This window comes from Argiope bruennichi, chromosome 1, assembly GCF_947563725.1.
Source record: "Argiope bruennichi chromosome 1, qqArgBrue1.1, whole genome shotgun sequence".
Taxonomy (NCBI): Eukaryota; Metazoa; Arthropoda; class Arachnida; order Araneae; family Araneidae; genus Argiope; species Argiope bruennichi.
The window spans coordinates 147,439,113-147,464,421 of record NC_079151.1 but is presented as its reverse complement, the minus strand read 5'-3'; the positions used below and the strand labels follow the sequence as shown (position 1 = coordinate 147,464,421).

The 25,309-nt window shown below is 31.4% G+C and overlaps 1 protein-coding gene across 1 annotated transcript in view; it reads right to left on the bottom strand.

Moving 5' to 3' along the window:
* The window catches only part of LOC129960166 (leucine-rich repeats and immunoglobulin-like domains protein 3), a 57,910-nt gene extending 44,515 nt beyond the window's left edge, over positions 1-13,395 (bottom strand). Inside the window, exons 1-2 of the mRNA XM_056073405.1 lie at positions 12,911-13,395; positions 6,373-6,444 (exon numbers count right to left, since the gene is read on the bottom strand). Of these exons, the coding sequence (XP_055929380.1) occupies positions 6,373-6,444; positions 12,911-13,122 (284 nt within the window). The 5' untranslated portion in view covers positions 13,123-13,395. The remainder of the gene's footprint in view (positions 1-6,372; positions 6,445-12,910) is intronic.
* Between the last annotated feature and the right edge of the window lie 11,914 nt (positions 13,396-25,309).

The window sequence follows — 25,309 nt, the reverse complement described above, 5'->3', positions numbered from 1 at the left end:
TAATCATTCAAGACGGCAAGGAATTATTTCCTTGCTGCTGCATATAGCCCTAATACGCACGAGTATCTCCATCTAATCGCTACATCACACCTTGAGAGACTATGTTCCCAACCACCACGCCTTATTTTGGGCATCTGAAGGGAACCCGCTCCCCCTTTCCCTTCTAGAAGGTGGAAGGCCATCCAGCGATTCAGAGTAGTTTTGAGTAACTGCACCCGTGTCATGAGAGTTTGTCCTTCCAAGGTCACCGCTAGCGACATCCTCATGAATATGAATGCTTTAACCGATTGCTTTTTAATAATCGAATTTTGACTCCGAGCTGCTGGCATCTCTTGCCTTTTCTGTAATGAACCTGAATTCCTTTGATTAATCAATGATAACATTTCCATGTTTACAGTTCAGAAGGATGGGGGGGGGGGTCATTAAGAGAGGAAAACATGAAATTCGCTGAATACTTCATTAAAGTATACATTTGATGACCATCCGATCGAAACAATTACTGCAAGTTATCGATCAACCATTTAGAAAAATCTTATTCCTCCATCAATTTTCAATTACGCCTTTTTTTAACATATAATATTTACTAATAACTTTCGTCGTTTTTTAAGCATTCTATATAATAATAAAATATCAAATTTAAACCATTATAAATAAAAGCATATTCCAAACATATGCTTGGCAGGAACTTCATTAAGTAGCTAACTAAAAACGACGCAGTCTTTTACTTGTTTGCCACGCCCGAAATCAAGTTGGCGACAGAGGACGAAAAAAATGTAGAATACAACGACAGTCAGTATCAGTTTAATGAATTACACTAAAAATTACGTGGAAATCATGATATCTATAAAATATCAATACATGCACGCTCCTCGTACATAGTAACTAAATTCGTGAAGAAAGTTAAATCCAGAAAAAGGTTCTATAGACAAGAACTTCAAATCAAAATTTACTAAGTAATCATTGTTAATAAATCACACTAGGAAAGGAAAAAAAAAAAGGGGGGGGGGATTCAGAGTCGGCTACTTGGCTTTAGAACATCTGAAACACTGCAAGTGTTTTGACAATTATGGAAAACAAACGCCATGGGTTTCAGTTGTAACGCCAAAACATTTTTAATTTATAGCCCATTAACACTTTCGCTAACTCGTCGTATAAATTATATCTACACAGGAAACGTCCCATTAAATAAGCACCCGAAAGATCTGTTTAATGTTCCAAGAAAGCATTTAGCGAACTAGTGCAGACGATTTGAGTGTGCGGCTCCTTTGAAGCAAAGGCTTAAGAAAAAAGAAGGTGGGATTGAGCAGATACGCTCTGTGCCAACTCGTAAATCAATTCATGGGAATTATTACCCCACATAGATGCAAAATTTCTAAAATAACGTAAATATGAATACTCTACAAAGTTTTTTTTTAAAAACTCGTGTATCTAAAAAAAATAATACATATCTTTGAAGGGAAAAAAAAAATGAAACATCAAAATTCGAATTTGGCAGATTCGAATATAAGTGGCATCTAACATAGAATTTCAACTAGATTTTGTTTAGAATAATACAATAGCGCTTTTGAAACTAATTCGCCAAATCTTTACAATGTGTTTCATTCAAATTTCTTTGACAACTGCCAGCAAAGAAAGCCTCACTGGCTTAAAACAATTTATCAAGACTTGCTGTACAATTACTTTAAATTCAAATTCGCCTTTTTATGATAAATATCCCTTTTCGAATTTCGGAATCCCGACAAACTTTTGGATGAAAATTGACTGGCAAAATTTTAATTCATGAAACCCTGGTAAGGATCTTTTTATGGTCCAGTAGAGATTAATTGTGAAGTGAAACTACACCCGCCCACACACAGGCATCAAACATTAGTGTTATAAAATATGAATTGCATCGGAAATAAGAGTAGATAGAGATCTAGATAGATACCACAAAATGGTGTATTTCTTAATGCTATTTATTTTACAATTCCTTTATAATTTTTTTATGTTATACAATATTATATAATGCTCGGTACATTCCTGATCTAAACAGACACCCATTTCACATCTTGGAAAAGCAAGAATATGATGTCACAATAAAGCGAAGAGAATATGTTGTTTGACTTTAGATGACAAGAAAAGTAACATATCTTTATATTCAGCCGAGTGTAACGCACTCTAGTTTAAGGTCAATTTTCAACTGCCAGCCAATTCCCATAAAATCATTTACATTCTGTCTCTACCCACGTTTAACAGTTGTATGAAATCAGAAAGACATACAGACACAATTGGAAAACTAACTTTTAGACTCACAAAGAATAATAAAATGTCAAAATTCGAGATTGCATATTTCAGATTTACAATCATCATAATACAATGAGAGTATAATTAATTGGTGTTATTAATGAACTTGCTGAAGAAAACTATATTCTTCTAAACGCGAAAACTGAATTCTAAACGTAAAACAGAAAGTTAAATTCCTGCAATCGTTTTGCTTGTATCGGGTAGTAAAGATATAAATTCATTGAAACCAAGAATTAGCATAAAAATGTGCGCAATACTACCGATTAATTAATTAAAACCCTCTAGTTCTTCCCCGATGGTTAACCGAAATTAATTATTAATGTTTTTAAAATACCCTCTTATTATTCCAATGTTGTCAGAAATTTGATAAAGTAAGTAAAAGAACTTGGGGGAGCGCATTTTTTTTTTATCCAGGCATACCTCAAACTCCAGGATGCATACTCATATCCCAAGTCTTGTCAGATTATGACGAAACACCCATTTCCCGATGGAAGATTTCTCGAAAATAACACAACTACGAAATTAGAACGCTTTTCAAACGTGGGGCAGAACTTGGGGAAGTCCACGTGACACGGAGGAGGCTGACCTATACTCCATTTCTTGAGAGGGGAGCTGTCAAGGTCGTAACCCCCCTGCTGTGTTTTTCACACCGCGATTTCCCCCTCCCCAACCTATAATACATTTGGACCCGGAGGCACGTTGGGTAAAAAGATTACTGAGCATGAAAAAGTGAGGGACGGAATACAAATTACGTAACATAGGTAACTCCGCCTATCGATTTGCCTTATCTCGCCACCAACATCCACTCCCTCCTGTACACGAGAAACAAACATTTTTTACAAAGGCGCTTGGAGATGTTACCACTTTAAGTGTCCAGAAAATACAAGATTTCACATAAGATTAAATTGCATATTTATTACAAGAAAAGAATACTTTATTTCAAAAGGATACCATCCTTCCTAAACATTTCTCCTCCTTCTTATACAATAATTCGTCTTTGCTCAGAATCGCTCGGGAGAAAAAGAAAAAAAAGCGAGGGGGGGGGGCTTCTTAAGTGGAATGCACACATTTGTATTGGACCAATCATTGGAGAAGAAATGTCGCTGTTCAGTATTTCCCATAGGTATATGAGTACAATCCAACTCATACATTCAGGTTGCTAATCGCTTCTCCACCATTTGTCACTCATGTATGATTCAACACACAAATCAGATGCAACCATCCGTTCCAATCTCGACATCAAATGGAAATATGAAAATTAACTGATTTGTTCAATATTACTATAAAAATAAAGCATTCGCGTGGGAAACTAAATGATGAAAACTTCCACATTATTTATTTACCCAACTTCAACATGTTAAAAATGAGTGAATGGCTTGTTAATCTAATTTTTGGTTTGATATACTTCCTTCTGTGTGCATAGATGTTGCAAATGAAAGAGATTTAAGGAATTCTGTTTTAGATACCCACATCTGAATTTTTGTGAAAATAAGGCAAATGAGATCCATTTATGGCTTGAAGATGTTCGGTGCTGAAAAGTTTTGAAAGCATCTGGAAAATACTAAATAATGAACATTTCACTGCGATTCGCACCTATTTCTTATTGATTTTTTTAAGACTACATAACGGTGAGGTCCATTCATTTTAACATTTTAAGAATTGAACTATTCATCTGGGTATATCTGGAAGAAACTAATTAAACCTTTAACTAAATCCAAACTTTTAAGTCAATATATCTGAATCCTTTTTTCTGATTAAATGGCTAACGAAATACTATTTAAAGAAATATAATTATATATCCATTTAATAATAGACTTTTACTTGGAAAGAAAACTGGTTTCTTTAAATATAAAATATGTTTACATCCAATAATCTTTTTACCAGTTTATATACAATGCATCAAATGTTGTAAAACGACGAAATATTTGCAACTTTTAGGTGAGCCAACAAAAGAAGAAATACAAACTAAATAAGCACCTGCACGATGAATGACGAGGAGCGACACATCGTATTTAAACATGATTAAAATGTGAATATTTAGAGGTGAATAGCAAATGAAACGATTTTTCTTTCGAGATTTTTATAACCCCACATTTCGTGATACGACGTATTCCATTAAAAACAAGAAATTAAAGTATTTTTTCTTATATTATTAGACTCATTTATTGTATATATTATTATACTATTATATATATTAGGAGTCCTTGGATCGATTTTAAAACCAGTACCAAAGTGGATGAATACAAATTCAGACAGATTGTTCCACACCTAGATGATAAGCATAGGGAAAGAAAAGAAAAAAAAAGAAAACAGGTCCTATTACGAACTTATTTCTTCAAATTTGAAGATAAACATGAGCCTTCTATTCACTTCATTTTTTCAACGGTAGCTTTTTCGCACTGTCAAGTCAAGCAAGAATGGGTTTGCTATTCTACTATGATTTCAGAAAAGCGGATACTGGTTTTGAAAGACCCAACCAACTAAGACAGCAACACATTTTCGGACCGTCACTGAGAATGACAACATGATAAGAAAGGAAGAATTCACTAAACTAAAAAACACTAACCATGGATACGAATCAATATAACCCATTTTTATCCTTTGTATCAAAGCCAATTCATATATCCGTGTCTATGCCTACCTTCTACACACTTGTATCTCTCCCAATCCGTAATGAATAGGCCGCACGAATCAGAACAGGTCGTCCACTTTCCATGTCAATACCCATTGACTGTGAGATTCAGAAATATTTATCACAGAAAATTGATATTTTTTATGACCTGCTGTGGGGTCCCTAATAGTAATGGAAACGTTCTAAGCACCAGATTTTCATCGCGAAATTTCTAAAGTGAGGATAAAACCTATAGCCATAGTATATTTCCTACCACCGTCTGCAAGATTTCATTCATTTCAGCATCAAGAGTGCATCTCTGAATCGTACATAAAAGCAGTCGATGCGCAAGCACAATACCCAGAATCCACTGCTCAAAATACATCGAATACCTGCGACAAAAAAGAAAATCTGGGGAAGGAAAGCGAATCACTGGAAGAGGGCCCCTCTCCGCCACAACAAATCAGGCTGCTAGCTTCCATCCCCTCTCCTGTCAAGTGGAGAGAGAAGAGATTTATGACACTTGGAGGCGCCAGCGAGGAAAGGGCACGGACGGAGAGAGGGGAGAATGGAGCGAAATAATATCGCATGGAAAAAAATAAGGAATTACATATTGAATGGACGTACACCCACAAAATATAAATCCCCCCGCTGTCAAGGGAGGAGGGGCTACGATGTGACGTTACGGAGGGAGGGAAGAAAAAAGAAATCCGTTTTTATTCCTCCCCTTCTATAAGGTGTCGTTGGATGAGATGCATGGCACCTCTGAAAAGGAGATATTTGGAGATAGACTCGATAAACGAACGCGCGAGTAGGCGGTTCTCTATAATGAAAGTTCAAAATGAGAATGAACAGGTAGTTAACACCAGTTAAGGAATTTTCACTCGGGGATAATAATCTCTATATCACAATAAATTAAAAAAACACAAAAAAAAAACGGAAAACAGTTTGGAGTCTGATCTAATTCACAACCATTATCACTCGTTTCGTGAGCTTCTTAAAAAATCATTCAGTACTCAACCCCAAAAGTAAAAGAATTTTTATAGAAAGCTGCTTCAAACGGAAAATCGAATTTTTGACAGTATATTTTCCAGGGATTTTTATTTTTATAATTTCCCACCCATCCCATAATTTCCCATCATTGGTCCAATTCACAAAGTAGTCATATAAAATCAAATCAAAAAGAGTATAAATAAGAATTTTTTCACCTATTTATTTTTATTACTCATTTTAGTTGATATCAAACTTAAAAAAACTACTTTGGAAAAAATAACTATTCCTAAATCAGCTTTTACACCTTTAAAACAAGATATGTAAACTTCATTTCTCAATGCAACAGTTAAGGCTAAAATGTTGATATCAAATAACTTTTTAATATTTTTAGTTACTTTTAAAAAAAGTTGCAAAAAGTTTAGTTGCTTTTCAAATAAATAAATGCATTGAGAAGTGTATTATATATCAAAGAAATAATAACTTACAGTTCAGTTAAATTACGAAGTCCACTAAACGAAAATTCATCTATGGATCCGATGTTGTTCTTCTGCAAGTCTCTGTAATAAAAAGAAGCCAATCACATATATATAAAGGGCTGTCAGGAGGGGATAACATTATGACGAGAATATAATACAGGTACAAGATTAAACATAAATAATTTTGCATACAAAATACAAATGCATTTGAAATTTTAAAAGCAATAAAAGTAAATTGACAGGGGGGGGGGAATCCATCACGGCAATGCGCTGACTGAATGAATATATAAATAGGCTTCCTTCTGCAATATAAATGATAAATTTTCGATTAAAATTATTGTAACATCTGAGATATTCGAAAAAAGTTCATTATACAATTTCAATTTGATATTGAGGTGGGGTGAAAAAAAAAATGTTAGGATTATTCTGAAATTAATTTTTAAAACTATGAATCCTGGTCTCAAAATCTATGAAAATAGATTTTCTTTTCGAATTATACAAAAACTAAAAACGATTATAAATAAAAGTGAAATTTGTATATAAAGTGAAATCTCGCATAATTCGTTCCCGAATCTTAATGGTAATGGGATACAATTTTTTCCATAGAAATTCAAGTAAAATAAAGCATTCCAAATATTTTTTTAAAAAATCAAATTTAAAACAATGCAATTTATTATTTGCAATGCATGCTTTCTTTTTACGAGAAAATTACCTTAAACTACAGAAATTTTTTTATACAAATTAAAAACAAAGGAAAATTCAAGATGCCTGTTCAAAAAACAACATGTCACCGACAATGAGATTGAACCTAACACGTCCCTTTCCCATTCGATTATTCTTACGAGCGATACCAGCTTCTTTCTCCGAAAAAGGTCTATATTCTAGCAAAGTGGGCGAAAACGAATAGGTCAGAATAGCGATCAATCGGTTCGCTGACCCCCATCCAACCATTACCAGACTTGTTCATGCTTCTAAAAGGAAAGGGATCATTCAAAAGTACACATAATCACTAATCGGTCTACAGCTGCTCCATTTTTCTAGAAGAGATTGCTACTACTAAATTGCATCATAGAAAAGTTAACACTGGAAAAAATATACTCAGATTATAATCATTTTAATATATGCTTATACTTTTTAGAACAAAAGAAATACTTGAATTGCAATTAAAATTTTAACTGAATTAAATTCAAGTATTCACTTCTGTTTAAACTGTTAAAAAACAAAAGCTGAAAATCTAAATGTTTATTATGTTGTATTCTGCTCATAAAAATTGTTGCGCTCTTTTGTTTTATTGGTCCTTATACTTTTCTTTCTGAATTCAGATTTTTAAAGTGTAGGAATGTTACAAATGTGGATTATGATTTCAAATAGATAGCATTCTTATAGTGTTCTCATTTAATATTCTTCCAGTATTTAATAATTTTTATGCAAAAATAGCATAAGAAAATCTTTACTTAACAAATTTCATTAAATTGGCACATTCATAAAAACAATTTTATGTAGTTTTTAACTCTGAGCTTCAAAGAAAATCTCTCAATTAAAATGAGGTTCCGTGTGAAAATTTTTGAAAAAATTTTACAGTAACAGTATTATAAAACATATCTGTAACATATGTTTAGAGTATTAATCCATTATAAATTATTCCATAATTAATGTATTCCATTCCAGAAATAAGGAATCAGGTAATATTCTTTCATTTTATAAACATGCTTTAAATCAATAAGTATATTGTTAGGTTAATTAAATCCCTGTTTACCACTTAAACAATTCAGAGCCAAGAACAGAGGATGTATAACAATTTATATATTTCAAAATAATTTGAAACTCGAAGAGAGTTTCAAAAGCAGTATTGAAAATCTCAACACCATATTGGGTTGTAAACATAATTGCAACAATATTTCAATCAGCTTTAAAGTAAGCAAACTAAAATAATTCAAAAATTATCACAATTTTTTTATATCTTATTAATTATTAAAAATATTTTGTGATTCTGATTAGCCTGCATTAAAATTTAATGCCAATATCTAGTTTCTTGACTTATGCATTTATTTAAGATATTTTATTTTTAGTTCAATGATGTGATCACTAGATCTCTTTTATTAAAAAAATCAGAATCCTTGAGGTGTATTGTTCCTATATATTACAATCTATAAATAAGGGAGAATTGGGAGGAATGGTACAGTGGGATTGTGGAATGGACAGCTTTATTTCTATCTAAATAAAAGATCAGAATCTTTTTCTAACAGGGTTGCCAATCAAATGTGGAAAAAAAATTCCCTGTGTTTTTCCAGTTTTTTCCCTGTATGTATATCCAAGATACGAGGAAATGTAAAAATAGCACTCAAGTGCTAGTAATAATGCAATGTGATTTTAAGAAGTGGGAAAAATAAGGAAAGGAAGCAACAATTTAATCTTATTTGAAATAATACCATATATAACTAGTATCCAAACAATGACATTAATGGGTGCTAAAATATTGGTTACAGCAGCGATTAGCAAAACACAGCTTGGCTATTGAACTCCATGTTATTATGAATTCTTTTTGCTAGTCTTTAAGCATATCTTACATATAAATGACATTTGCCATTATTTGCTTTAGCTCGACATTTGTTTTCCTCTACGAAATAAAACATATACAATGGTTTGGAAATAACTAATAAAAGATTCGATTTCCAGCAGTATGCTCGGAAGAGAGGACAGTATTCAAACTTTCTTTGGCACATTTAAACCTGCACATAATATGCATATTTTTTTACATGATGTTCCATTCAATTGTATTATAGCAAGTAGAGCAGACTGTCATAATAAAAAGTTCAAATGGTACTTGATAAATGTAAGTTTATATTTGTTAAATAAAATCCAATGGAAAATAAATATTTTTAAAAATATTGTAGATATAATTTCTAGAACAGAAAAAGTATATATTTTGCCTAATTTTTCAATACAAAATACAATATAAAAAAAACAATAAAAATTTTCATTCTTTTTTCCACATAAATGTTTTTAATAGGTCTCGTAAAATTTCATGCACAGTCACATATTACGAGATAAATATAATATTTTAAAAATATTAAAAAAAGCAAATGTACACAATTTGTTCCTTATATATGAACAGCAAATGTGAAAGTTAAAAAAAATTAACGCCTGACTAGCAATAAACAATTACAAGTTTGAACTTTCTAAAATTTGTCTAACAGCATTTGTTTCTTGTAATGAGATTTCTTATTATGCAGAACATATGTCCAAAATATATAGTAACCCCTTAAAGATTTATTATTACCAAAAGAAGAAAAAATGTTTAAATAATTGATTATCACGATTTTCGAAACAGAGCTATAATTAAATTAATAGTATAAAATATAATGTTCAGACATATAAATAAAAATTAAAACAAAGTTTTGATTTTCGAATAAATATATATTAAAATTAATGTTTTAAAATTTCAACAGCTGTTATATGATACTTCATGTTATAAAAATTATTAGATATTTTCCAAATTTCAATAACAGTATTCCAAGAATTTTAAAAATTTCACATAATTTTTCAGATTCTTATGCACATAATTTTCAGAAAATAAGCAATTCAAATTTTTACAAGATACTTTCTCAAATATGATCACGCAATTGTGAACCATCTACCATTGCTTGAATTTGAATGTTTACAAACTACACATAATTTGTTGTCCAAAATCAAGCCAGCTTCAATCTGTTGTGAAACACTACATAAAAGTAAATAAGTCTTTCTTGTACTGTTTTGTAAATTGCATAAATAAGTCAAGAATTAATTTATAATTAAGAGTTTAAGTTACTACAATTAATTTATGTTGCATCAATTCTTAAATATATATATAAAAATTTATCTAAAAAAATTTCTCACTGCAACTCACTCATTTAAAAGAAAACTATCAAACAATTTGATGATTGCATTAGCAATGGACAAAATTATTAAGTTACTATAGAAAAAATAAAAAAATTTAATAACAAATTCTATTAATTAGCACTGAAAACTTAAACAAATTCTATAATACATAGACGAAAATGCAGGTGATCACATAGAATGTAAAGAAATTTGTGTTAAGATTGCAATAATAAATTAATAAATATTACAAAATTAAATAAGTTTCCAATAACACTGCTAAATTGCTACTATTTAGTCCATTATTTTAAGTTATTTTGAGGTAAATTCCCTTAATTCCTTTTGCACTATTCGATTAAAGCAATTGAAAGTAATTACAATGACAAACAATAATTAAATTATTTTATGGAAATAGTGAAAATTATTGCCATTAAAAGCGGCATAAAAATATAAATACATTTTATTAAATTAAAATCAGTTTACATTTTATAGATATTCAAAATTTCTTCTTAATATAATATTTTTCCCATTAGAAAAACAGCATCCAAGATGTACATAAATATGTGCCAAGAATAGCCAAATTTACTACACAGTGGAAAAATTATTGTTCTATTTTAATTTTTCATTGAAAATATAAACAGTATTATTTATTTTTAACAATAACTGCAAACAGAAAGTGGTTAATGGCCTTACAATTAATGAATGAAAATCCATAGCAATATTGGCCGTTATACTACTGACCCGACCAACCAGTCATGCAAATTTTATTCAGGAGAGGGGCCAGTTTCTGTTTTAAACAATAGGTGCAGGACGTAATACGAGACTATGTTCAATGTTAACTTTTTTTAAATATTTTACATCTCTTGCTTGAAACTGGCCTGTACAGATAAAAACTACATGGCTGGTTGGGGCAGGTCAGTTGTGAAAATGTTAAAAATTGTTTATTAATCCATTATTAGTGGTAAAACAGTTTTTTTTAATATTTAATTCTGAAGTAGCTAATTCCTACTTATTTCTACACTTTCATAAAATTACATGGATATATATATATTCAGCATTGCAAATATCAAATCACAGTTCAAAAAGTGCAATTGAAAATTATTTCTCAGAGATACAGGTTCAAAATGGGATGGATATGAGGATAAAATGCATTAAATATAGGGTTAGGCAACTAACATATTTATTCCTACTAATAATAAAAATGATTGAGTGTATCTACTTTAAAGGTCATAGTAGTAGTCAACGAGTTAGTAATACCGACACGAATATACTTAGGCGGGTGGAAATGTGCACTTCAGAGCTATTTTTTAAAAATTTTAAAAAATATATTTTTTTTTTGAAGTAACTTTCCAAAATATTTCAGCACAAAAGTTATTTTTTCACTGTTTAAAAGTCCAGATAGTTCTTTTCAATACTACCAATTTAGTTACTGTAAAATTCCTTAGTCTAGAAAGTTTTAAACATAGATTTAAGTATATTTCTGAATGACATTTTCATTTTTGGGAATGAAATCTAAATTGTTATTACTGTTCCATCAATTATTTGATATCAAAATTTACTTTCAGTGTTGAAAGCTAATGAAGGATTCTGCTTAACATATCTGTAGTTTACCAGACAAATAAAAAAAAAAAAAAATGCATCTATAATACTGCATAATTTAGAAGATAGCGAAGGCACAAAATGGGACTGGTCTACCATTAGAAATGACCATGTATGCAATCAAGAGATTACATATAAGTCAATTAATACAACACAGCTTTAATGTCTAATAATTTGATTGATGCATGGGCATGAAATTACGTCTAAGCAACTTAACAGAAATCAAATATATATAACTCCAGTGAAAGAAATGGTCACAAATAAACACATCAAGATAAAACTCTTTGAGTTAGTAGACCCAATTCAAGCAAAATATTGAAATTTATTTAAAAGATTATTGTATTGTCTAATAAACAATTTAAAAATGTAACATGGTAATGTCATTTCTTCTTTTGAAAAATTTTACTTAGTTTGTAAGCAAAGGTTGCTTCTAGTTTTTAGGAATGTAGATTTATGAGCATTCTGCAATACTGGCATTTTAAGACCAAGTAAGATGAAAGATACTATTGAAAACAAACAAATTTTATCAATGATTAAAATGAATATGTATTATAAGCTGCAAACACCTGAACAAAAATGCTAATACTTTTAAATTCAAACGACGAAAACAATTTTTTTTTTTAATAAAAAGAACTGAAATTGTTAAATCAGCTCACGCCCTGAACTTAGTTAATACATATAATAATTGCAAAAAATGTTTTTAAAATTTTAACCACATTTCTTCATATATCAGTTTTTAGATTTTCTCATTTATTTTTAATTCTAGAATTGTAGCCATTTTATAATAGATAAAACCCTGCATAATTAAATATCCAAAATTATAAACATATTTTATACAGCAAAAAAGATAAAATAAACTATTTATTGATCTATATTTCTGTCCTTATAAAAAGGTCGATTTCTCGCATATTCACTAAGCCTAAAACAGAGCCCGTGGGGGACAAATGTAAACATGGGAACTTCAGTAATGTTTTCGAGGTCCTGAAACCAATTACATCCATCTTAGATGGATTGTATACTTAAATTGGACCAAAATTAAGAAAACAGAATTGAAAAACAGAGATATAAGTGAAAAGAATTATCAAATACTTACAAATTTTGCACCCATACTGGGAGATCGCTGGGTATGTCAATTAATCCCCGTTGGCTGCAGTCCACAAGAGGTCCCAGACAAGAACAACTAGAAGGACATTTAGTCGAAGAACATCGAGGGCCAGTACATTGAGTCTCTAAGCCCTCTAATATCATAATATGTACAGAAATCAACACTAATACTGACGTAAATATAAGCTTGAAGGGCGCCATTACGATGCCACGAACCCGAATAGTGAGTTAAGCCTGATGATCCCAGTTTCGAGTTCAGAAATACACAACTGGGAAAAGTTTCCGATCACTGCACTAAAACTTACACATCTTAACCACACAGGAATAACAGATGATTGAAGCAAATAAAGCTTCAGCCTGTATCGACGATCCATAACAACATTTTTGATCGCATCTGCAAAACTATGTCCAACAAATGTGTACGCACTTCTCTCATCAACTCCTACGGATTTCTGTTTCTATCGTCCATACAGATGCGCAGCTTTCGCAGACAGAACAGGGATGACCTCTCATTGGCTCAGTCAGTCATGTGATCTGAATTGGAGCAGAGAGAATGAATTCCCTTTAGTAGGGAATATTTGCCTTCCTATAGGGAATTCGGAAATCCCTTTTAATATCTCCGAATCAAAACTTGACAAACTGTGCACCTCAATGCAGCAATAAAGTAGCATTATTAATTTTATTTTATATTTTTGTAGTATAAGAGTTGCAACGTGATGGGAAGATTAAAGAAATATGCTTAATAAAGGATTTCTCATTACTAATTGTTATATAAATATAATTTTCATTTTTTAAAGCACATCTTCAAGAATATGCGCAAGAAAATAGCATACTCAGTGACAGAATATTTTATAAGTTTATATATTTCCGTCAAAAATGCTTTGAAAAATTACATATACAATACATTACAATATACAATTTAGGCAGATGCGGAATTTGATAATATGAGGCCTTAGGTGCTGCAATATTGCGGGACCCGCACCTTAATAAACTCTATTGCTAACTAGAAAGTAACGCGAACTAAATTTATTTGAGCTTTAAACTTTATATCTATGCTTACTTTTCAATATCATTATATAATGTGAAGACAATTCCTCTATACTATTAAATGCATCTAGTGCTTTTATTTTTCTTCATTTGTTCAGAAAATATACTTTCTATCCGCACAATTTATATACTATGTCATTTTTTAAACGGCTTTACATTATTGAATTTTGTATTTCATATATACATGAAATACAAATATATATATATATATATATATATGTGTGTGTGTGTGTGTGTGTGTGTGTGTGTGTGTGTGTGTGTGTGTGTGTGTGTGTGTGTGTGTAAGGAAATTATTTGTAGAGCATTGATTAATTAGGAATTATTACGTATGTATATATATTTATATAATGGAATAGCTAAAAACAAAGAAACAGCACATTACTGATTTAATTTTTATCTTTTACTCTAAACTTAAAAAAAAGAATGAAATTTCAATGATTTCTTCCGATCTTCGCGTCCTTCTAAATAACAGTGCTCAAACATTCGAATTTTATATTAAACAAGAAAAAAAAATTAATTCTGAATAAATATATCATTTTTGTTTTTCTTTATTTCATTTTTTTTTTAAAGGAGACTTGTTTGACCACTCCCTCTGGTTAAAGAGTGATCTTCCCGAAACTTTCTGAAAAATATGACCAACCCACCCCACCCCCCATAAAAACGTGGGCCTTAGACAAGGCAGTGGACGCCACAAGTGCTCAGGTTCTTAGTTTCAAACACAATGCACGTGAGAATTTTTGCGCTTCGTAGCATAATAAAGAAAACAAAATATGCATTATGAATGCCCTTTTTTTTTTTTAACAGATTGTTATCAAAATTTAACACTGAGTTATAGTTTTAATATCAAGATGCAATTATTCCTTTATTTAATGAATATAATATAATCTAATTTGTTTAATTACTAATTTTTATAATTATTCATTAATTCATTTATTTAAGTAGTTGCGTTTTCTAAGTAATCGTGTTTATATGCATGTGAAAGTATACAGCAACAGACTGACGGATTTAATTCCAATTTCGTTAAGTATCTACATTTCCAATGCTAAATTTATGTACCAACTTTTATTCATACAGCTATTTATGCTTTCAGTTATTGTGTTCATTTGTACTTAGACAGCCAAACAAAGAGACTTCTTGTCAATCGATTTTGTTGAACATTTTATAGAAATCCATCATTTGGTATAAAGACCATACATTAAATTCCAACTGTCTTTCTTAAAACATTTTGGGCAATTGTATCCACAGACAGACAGACATCATAAAATGAACTTTACGTGCTCAGAGAAGTCTAAAATGTTGGGATTTGACGAAATCTGGAATTCGAATTTGTTGACAATTACAATTATTTCGCTTTGTATATTTTGTCATGCGAGTAAATAAAAATGGGATTAAGGTCATAAATCACTGAATTTTTCTTAAGAATTATAATAAATTTTATTACAAATAGAGGCCTATTGAGGGAAACATATTCTCTCTGAACTTCGGAATGAATGAGTCAACTTTCTATAACTCGAAGATTGAATGGCATATTCTATATTCTAGCATACTCTCTGATAAAGAAAGTAAAGTTAAATAAACAATTTTGAAAGAAAAGAATAGAAATATGAGTGCCAAATAATAACTAGAACTAAATTAAATTTTAGAGAGAGGACAAAAGGGTATATTGAGTCATTTTAAATATCTTCTTTTGATATGGTAATAAAAAAACTTAAAAAAAAATTAGAGAAAAATTTTTCAAACATAGAAGCATACGTTGAAAGACATCAAAATGCCAAAATGTCGTTTTCCTACGTTTAAATGGGAAAATTTGTTCAGAATTTTTTGATAGAACCATTTTCAATAAATGGGCTAAATAATTGACTCGCATTATTTCACAACTACTTATTTGTGAAACAATGCGAGACTATAGACTATTTTAGAGCAGAAAACAATGTATCCCAAACTGCATTACAAATTCGGCATGACTTTCAAATTCGATTTCAGTTTATGGGAAACTAAACAAATAAAATGAAAGCATCTTTATTTCATTTTTAATTATTATTCGTAACTTGGTGCATTTAGAATCTAATTTAGAAAGAACTGTTGCGGTATTATTCTCTCTCATTGAAGTGATCTGACATTATGGAAAAAAAAACTATGATGACACATCTGGAAAAAATAAAAAAGAAACAAAATTTAATTTCCTCAATATTGGCAATTCTACTTCTAGCGGAAAAGAAATATTGTCCTCTTGCACCAGAATTCGAGGACTGATGTAAATCATTACTACTCAAAATTGATCCTTTACATTGAATAAGAAAATGACTGATAGATATTCTGATGTTTCTAGTTTAAAAGCTACTAGTCCCTTTCAGCGATCAATTCTTCATCCACCATATTATCTTTTAATAAAAATGAATGTTCGTTTGTTTATTTTACGCACTGCCGTACAGTTCCTCCGAAACTTTGCCAACTTATTGCTTGCATTTGGGCGACGGTTATAGGCATAGTACAATTATTAGCATTTATTTTGAATGCATTAAAATTTATAAACAAATCGTTTCATACATTTCTATAATTCTACATTATTTTAAAATTGATAATCGACAAAAGACAAACAGTAAACAGCACGTCATTCGGAGTGAATCGCACGTATATCAAACAAAATAAAATTCTTATCATCGATGGTGTTATATATAACTAAAATTTTCAAGTGTAGAGAGTCATTTTTCTATTTATTCTGTGAATCTGTAAACGATATTTCGGTTATACAAGTGTATATCGTATTAACTGCTTCGTCAAAAAATGTATCTCCCAAATGTTCGTCACTTAGTTGATCTACCAACGCAACACGTAGAAATAACCGAATTCGATCTTCTCAAACAAACGAGGAACGACAAGCGAACAATGAAGTAGATCGTTTACGAATTGCAAACTCAGGTGCTTCAGAATCTCAAAATCAACATGAGGCACAAATCGAAAGACAACGTTTATGTGCTAACCGATCACGCGCAAAAGAATCAGAAGACCAACATGCAGCAAAAATCAAGGCAACTATTCTTAATGGAAAGTCGAATGGTGAAGATGTGTTCATTCCACGCATTCCCATTATTCCCATCGACATGCCTTTTGATTTCAAACGACTGCAGTTCCCCATTCGATTTGCCTTTTCGATGACCTTCAACAAGGCACAAGGGCAATCACTTCAAGTGTGCGGATTGAATCTAGAAAACCCGTGTTGTTTTTCACATGGCCAGTTGTATGTCGAATGCTTTAGAATCGGATAGCCACGAAATGTATTTGTTTTTGCTGGAAATTGAAAAACAAAATATATTGCCTACCCTAAAGCACTTGAAAAATAACGTAAAAAAAGAGAATAAATATTATTTATCCTTCCCCATTATATGTCATTCATTTCAATGAATGTATTGATTGTCGACAAGAAAATAAATATCATTCCTTCTATCATTCCTAATTAAACAAAATAGCTATTTCAAATTTCAAACGATATTTCCAGAATTATTTCCTCTGCTGCAGCAACGCGCCGCATACAGCTAAATTGTAATGAAATACCATATTTCAATAGCATAGAAGTAGTGACATATTTCATCTAGAGATAGTCATACTGTTTTGAAAATGAGAAAAACAGTAAAAAATATTATTCTACTATTTTTTAATATAACTTCTTTATCAATATACATTAAAAAAAATGTTCAGACAATGAAAAAAGCATTATTTGTTTCTGCTGGCGATTGTAAACAATGAAACAAAATGGAAGTTACATATAAAATCATTTAAAAAGCCTTTCCCCCTATAAATATGCTGAGAAAGAGGTTCTGCTACTTATATTATTTTTTACACGGCTTTACTGAACTTCAAAAGTTTTATAAGGATTAAATTTTGCAATCGATTTTTTTTATTCACTTCCTAATGTACTAGAATTTCGAAAATTTATACAGCGGATAGTTCTCGATGACAGACTAAGCATTTAGAGTTCTTAATCATAAATTAAGGCATTCATTTAATTAAACGTTGATTTCATAGAAATGATCGTCATCTGACCGCGGTTCAAAATGACGAGGTCCGTCCCAAAATAGCCCTAGTGTTGCTTTAAAACGGGATGTTGATATAACTAAACTAAAAAAACTAAATATAGAAATGACGTCATCTAAAGGCCAAATTGATAAATAAATTTTTAGTGTCCATATATTTTATAATCATGAACCATAAAATACATTAAGGACTTAACAGTATAAAAATAATAACGTAAAAATGTTTTAAATATCCTTTTATTAGTATTGTAAAAAAATTGAAATATAATATTTTTACATTAGAATTCCAGTTATATTCTGAAATGATTAAGAGGCAATGAATACCATTTGAAAGAAATTCCTGCATATTCTCAAAACATATTATTAATGTAATTAAAATTTCAATTTACTTAGATTATTCCTATCAGAATATCGCTTTTTTATTGTTCTGTTTTAGTGCCCATGTTTGAGATTAAAAATTAATTTAAGTAAGAAATGGGAGAATATTATATAAAAAAAGGAATTAAATTATTTATTCTCAGAATATATTATTAATTTGAATTAGATTATTAAATATTCTTGAAATATTATATATATAGTTTCATGTAGGAATTAGAATAGTTATTCTCAGAAATTTCTACAATAAAAATTAAGTGTTCATAATTGTTTATAATATGGATGTAAATTGCCACAATACTGTCCCGATTTGTAAATTTGGAAGATGTTTTTAAAATATGATTGGTCGGGTTCGATTTCCAGCTAAGGTTTGGAAGTTTTATAAGAATAGAGGTCTGACTTCTATCAGCAGATAGTTCGGAAAAGAAAAGCAGTACCACCATTATTTGTGGAATATATTAAAGAATAAGGATCAGGAAGTACCAAATATAAAAAACTATTCTTTAAAAACTTCTATTAGTGTACTAAAATTGTTTTTTTAATTAAAGATTCTGTAAGTCAAAATAAAAATCACAAAAGTTTAAACCACAAAAAACGAAAAGAGAAAAATATAAAATCACAAAGAATATAATATAAATGTAAATATGAAACAAAAAATTTCTAATACTTTTATAGCATTTCTACCTGCATCCATACTTTTACTATTTTTGTTTTGACCTCCAGATTTTTGATAGAAAAAGAATATTTTCCCTTTCCAATGCAGAAATAGAAGTGTTTTATTAAAAAATTTTAACAACTAGTTTTCGTACATGTGAAGTAGAGTAGATGATTTTTCCAAATATTTATATTCTAAGATGCAGATGTATACATTAATTTCTTTTTTTTAAATAATGAAACTTCCGTTAAAATTCTTTAGAATGTTTTGCTTGCATTCTTTGTAGTTATTTATGCTCTTCTTTCATTGCCGTCATTCCAATTACACGGTCATTCATTTTTGTTCTTGAAACTTATTAGAAGTTAATGGTACTTGTCGCTCTCTTTCTGTCAGCTTTGCAATTCTCATGTTATAGACTGAATCGAATAATTCTCCTTTTTGTCTAAAGGCACGAACATTATTTACTTAATTATTCTGTCTCAAATCGTTTTATTTACCCAACCGCAGCTTTCTTTATTCGTTCTTATTTTACTCTTATTTTTTCTCGCATTTCTTATGAAATGTTATTCTGAAATAATGAGAATATACTGCTTCAATGTATATTACCTAAGGAGAGAAATCTCGACAGAATTTCTAGCACCAACTACGTGCCAATTTCTTCAATTTTTATTTCAAATCAAAGCGCATGACGCCAAACATGTCATCTTTGGCCTTCTATCCCCTACCAACATCCAGTCCCGCAAAATATTCGCTCTGATTATTAAGACTCAGCCTCCAGCTTCAATAAACAGAACGATTTCGCCAGTTTTCTTCGCCAATAGCTTACATAGCTTACCAGTCAGAATTTTCTACATTCATTGTGCAGATATAATTTAATTATTGTGAAAGTATGCAGCTCATCAAACCTGATTGATATGACTATTAATATGATGTGACAACAACTGATCGCTGAAGGACAATGACAGCACCGTACATCCAAGTACCGCATCGATTTTGTCGATTTTTTTTTTAAATTTGCAAAATTATGGGTCTAGATACGTTGTATAAAATAGTCTATTCTCTACCACAATTTATTTTAGAGAAAAATCTGAAAAACGATACTTCACAATATATTTCTTATCAGGAAAAAAAAATGACAATAAAAATAGCAGAATTGCTGATCTTTAACTAATATTTTGATTTAATTATTTATTTATTTCGTTTGAAGCTTCATAGCATTTAACTGCATCATCAATGATCTTTTGTACCCCCTCCCCCCATTATTATTATCATTATTTTTAGCAAATCTCAAAACGAAACCTTGACAGTCCATCTTCAATAATGAAACTGATTTTGCCAATTTTATTGGTCACTTTTCATGAATAGCAAACTAATGAGAGTGTTCGATTTTTATCGAGCAAATAAAATTTAAGTTATTATTTTCCTTTGTGTGATAAGTTGTAGCTCATGAGAAATGGTGGAGACGACTAAATTAATACTATTAATGTGGGAGATCACAACTGGCCGACGAAGGTAGCTACTGAATCAATAACTTTTGTCTAATGCTTTTCTTTCAGGAGTAAAACAATTTTATCATTAATTTTTTTTTTTAACTCAACCGCCTTCTAATGGAATCGAAAAAAATATTTAATTGAAACGTTTTTCCTTCTGCGCAAAGAGTGGGCCGTAGTGGCATGATGATAAGCCTTGGTTTCGGATCCGGAGGGTTTCAGGTTCGTGACCCAATTCCAGAACCGTCGAGCAAGTGGACCTGGTGCACGTTGAATCCATCGAGGCCATATGTCCTCTCGCTGGTGTGGCGTGGAGAGGGGGACTGCAGCTCACGTGTCATGCTTGTCACCTGACCGCGGTTCTAAATGAAACTAAATGAAAAACGATGCCATTCGCAAACTAAGAAATTCTTCACAAGATAATGATAATACGAAATTCAAGTACCTGTTAAATTGCGATTTCAGCTACTATTAAATAGATAGGAGAAATTCAAAGCTGATATCCGATACACAGAAAGCTATATTCGATGAGATTAATGTGTTGCGATCTTTCAGTAATGATTTTAAGAACATAGGTGGCCGCTGTGGCCTGTTGGTAAAGTCTCGGTTTCGGAGGGTTTCAGGTTCGAGACCCGATTCCACCAAAGAACTGTCGTGTAAGTGGGTGTGGTGCACGCTAAATCTGTCGGAGTCAAACACCCTCTCGCAGATGTTGTATGGGAGGACGTTTGATGGAAAGAGCTTGGAGAGGATGGTTTCCAGCTCAGGTGTCGTTCTCGTTTACCGACCGCAGTTTAAAATTACGAGATCGGTTCAAAGAAAGTATTTCAAACACACAGCATCAATTTAATTTTGGATTCTACTTTTCAACTTGAAGGAAGGAAAAAAACATGTCCCTATATGCAGCTTTAGACAACTAGGTTAAAGTAATGCTCTGTAATATTACTTGCATCGACTCCATCAATAAATATATTAGGGCCGCGGTGGCCTGGTGGTTAGGTCTCGGCTTCGGAACCGGAGGTTTCAGGATCGAGACCTGATTCCACCGAAGAACCGTCGTGTAAGGAGGTCTGTTGCACGTTAAATCCGTCATGACCAAACGTTCTCCCGCTGGTGTGGTGTAGTGTGGAGAGGGGGGTGCCAGCTCAGGTGTCATCCTCGTCATCTGACCGCGGTTCAAAATTACGATGTCCGTCCCAAAATAGCCCAAGTGTTGCTTCAAACGGGACGTTAACAAAACAAAACCATCACTAAATATATGCCATAGTCATATCTATGATGTGAAGAGAAAAATATTTCAAACGACTTAAAATCTTTTATGGCCTTTTGAGTGTAATCTTTAGATATGACGTAAGTCAGCAAATATATTGCCTCAACTGTTAAAAATGATCACCAAGGACAATTTAAAGATATTGTTTCTTGATGGTCTCAAATTTATCTTCAATTAAAAAAATAACCGAACTTTTCTGTACAATTTGTGAATAGATATACTCAGAATATTTTTCTCAAGATATTAAATTTCAAAATATACTGAGAAACAAAATACTATAAAATACAACGGAACCCATGATTCAAAAATTTTCTAGACAATTCTCAAAAGGTTGCAGAAAATGGAAAAATTCAAAATGTTTACTTGACTGACAGCTGTTTCCGTAAGCAGAGGGCACGTTTTATGATCATTTCTTTCTGTGCACGATTTCAATGAAAGTATGAATATCTTGAATTTGAAAGAATATAAATGTAGAATATTTTGCACACGGAATACAAGTTCTTGATATATTTTCTTTTGAAAATTCTTGATATATTTTCTTTTGAAAAAGACCGAGAATTTTTTTTTTTCTGGCTTTTTTGCATGCGTGATATAAGAGTGTCACCTTCACTGAATGAAAAAAAAAAAATTGCTTTGCCAACTTGTCATGCAACCGAATATTCTCTATTGGTATTAATAAAAATATCTAAAAAGTTTCCAAAATTATCTTTTTTTTTTTTTTTCTCCAATGATTCAACATGATGGAGTTGAAATTTTGTCCTGGAATAGGAATATTTTTGGAAAAATAATATTCGAAGTTTATAAATTTTACATTATCGTTTCAACCATGCAGTTTTTTATTATCCTTTTTTTACTTACGTTTAGTTTAGCTATGTTAACATCCTGTTTTAAAGCAACGCTAGGTCTATTTTGGGACGGACCTTGTAATTTTGAACCGCGGTCAGATGACGAAGACGACATCTGAGCTGGCACTTCTCTCTCCAAGCTTCTGGAGACCCAGATGGATTTGGCGTACGCCAGGCCCGCTTACACGTCGGTTCTTCGGTGGAATCAGGTCATTATGTCTGATTAATTGTTACTATATCCAGGTGGGAGAAAACATATGTGGATCCCGTCGTTTCAAATAGATCCATCATGTCATCAAGAAAGAGGAATGTCGAAAATCTAGATGCTAAGCATTTTTTTACTTTATGAAGAGACTCCTCAGTTATCAAGAATCGATCAATCACCAGCAACCACTGTCATTAAATATCCAACCCAAGTGCACTTCAGCTAGCATTTAATTGACATATGCTCAAGAGGCGGTAGGCCACAAAGATGGTTCTTTAAGAGACACTCCCTAGGTGAAGTTTAGTCCATTGAGGAAGCGCTGCCGAGCAGCTGTTAGGTGATAAGGAACTCAAGTTCTCCATTGTAAAATCAGAGGCGGATATCTGACGAAAATAAAATGCGGTTTTTTTCCAGAAAGAAAAATATAAAGTTTTCGAAGAAGAGTTCGGAGAGACTTCGTTCCTGATTGTTTGAGAAGCTCCATGTGATTAAGACTTCTGTGTTAAGGTCCACCCGATAAAGATCGGAGGATTTTTGGAATTGCCGTGGAGTAGTCGTTTAGAGCTAATAGTGTGTTAGTGGTTTTTTTGCTGACTTATTCTCGAATTTGATTGAGGAACTATTTCTTGATTGAAGTGTTATTTGATTTGTGTAAATAATATTAATTTAGATGAGAACAAACTGTTCTTTGTAAATATATATAGGACTGTCAATAAAAGAATTATTTTGTTACGCTACTCCTTTATTTTGGCGGCCTTGACCAAGATATTACCGCCGAATAGTGGTGGAACTTGAAATGATTACAAACATTCAATAGTTAGCTTCAGAAGTATGAATAGAGTTGTAACTGAAATTTCGATTGATATTTCAATTTTCAATATTTATAACATATATCGTTAAAAAAAAAGAGTATTTATGTGAAGTGAGAACTCCAGCTACTTTGTGCCCCTTTATATTCTCTACAGTCCAAAATTATGTTCATACTAAAATAGCTTCTATGGTAGCTTTTAAATGAGATTTTAGTCCAATTACCATAAACCAGCAGCAGACAAACTTATCAAATTCATTGTTTACATGTTTTTTTTAAACTTGAAGCGAAAAAAAGAAGGTAGTATGTGAAGTTTCCAGAAATAACTCTTCGCATTCGTTAATTATTATACAATATCAAAGCTCTTGGAATCCACTCCATTTAGAAATTCAGAATAAGGGAGAACGGGGTTCATTGTTGCACCTTTTTTTTTTTTATATATATATGTTATAAGTACTTTTCCAAAACACTTCTTAAATTTCTATCTCTTCTTTATTGAATAACCGTAATATATTTTTATATATATTTTATAGTATATGGCATTTTTTCATCATAGTTTATCGACTTGTGACTTCGGTTTGCAAAGCATTTTTTACCAGTGAATCTGTTAAAATTAAATTCACTATTAATTTCTGTAACAACAACAACAACAAAATAACCTTTCTGCAAGTCAGCTTCTGAAAATAGCCTTATATTTTGCGGGCTGACAAAAATCTCCCTTCCGTGCTCCTTTCAAAGCAGAGGGACATATTCGTAATGAAAGAGCAGTCAGTGAGGCAGAAGGGTTTCATTCCGATATGACTTCTTCATCACTGTTTAATGATGAACCGAAATGAACTTTGAGAGTTTGTGGCTGGGTAGAAATGATTGCATGAGTAACGCGAAAGGATCATCCATTCAACTCTGCGTCAACACCTTGCACAAAGGTAAGATTTCAGTGTAAAATAGTGAAAGAATTTTAAGATAACTCAGAGTCTTGTAAAAGTATTACAACAATATTTTTTCATTTTGTGGTGAAAGATTCTCCTTTGCCTGATACTTACAAGGGCGTGGATTATTTTAACTAAGGATAGATCTTGAAACTGAAAGATGGCTGGATAACTCTCGACTCCACTGATTAGAACAACAACATACCGCAAACATTTGAGATCAACAAAAAGTACCACTAGTACTTCAAAATAGTTCTAGTATAGTTTCAAAATGAGTCAGCTAAGCAGTTGCTGTCATCAAAATGTTAGGCAAAGCAAAGAGATATTCAGGGGAGAAACGGCTTCAGGCCTTTTCTTCTTCCGAACTTAAAGCTTGCAGGTATCCTTGTAAGATCTTCATATTTCTTCTGCAATAGACAGGATGCTTAATCCTCTGATGTCGCAAAATCTGTCCTTTTTCAAATTTACTTAATTTATTTTTGGCAGGATTATAACTGAGCAAGGTTCTTCCTCAATAGCAAATGACACAAAAATTTACAAAACTTCAACATCTTAATATCATTATCTCAATAGACAACAGGTACGGGTATAATTACTTCGAATGAGATGGGCTGGCTTTTTTTAAATCATTAATAAAAACACAATCGATTCATTTCTGAAATATAAATCTTTCAAATACATTTTATTTTCATCTTATTTTTTCTATTTCACTTTAATGATAGATCTTAATTAA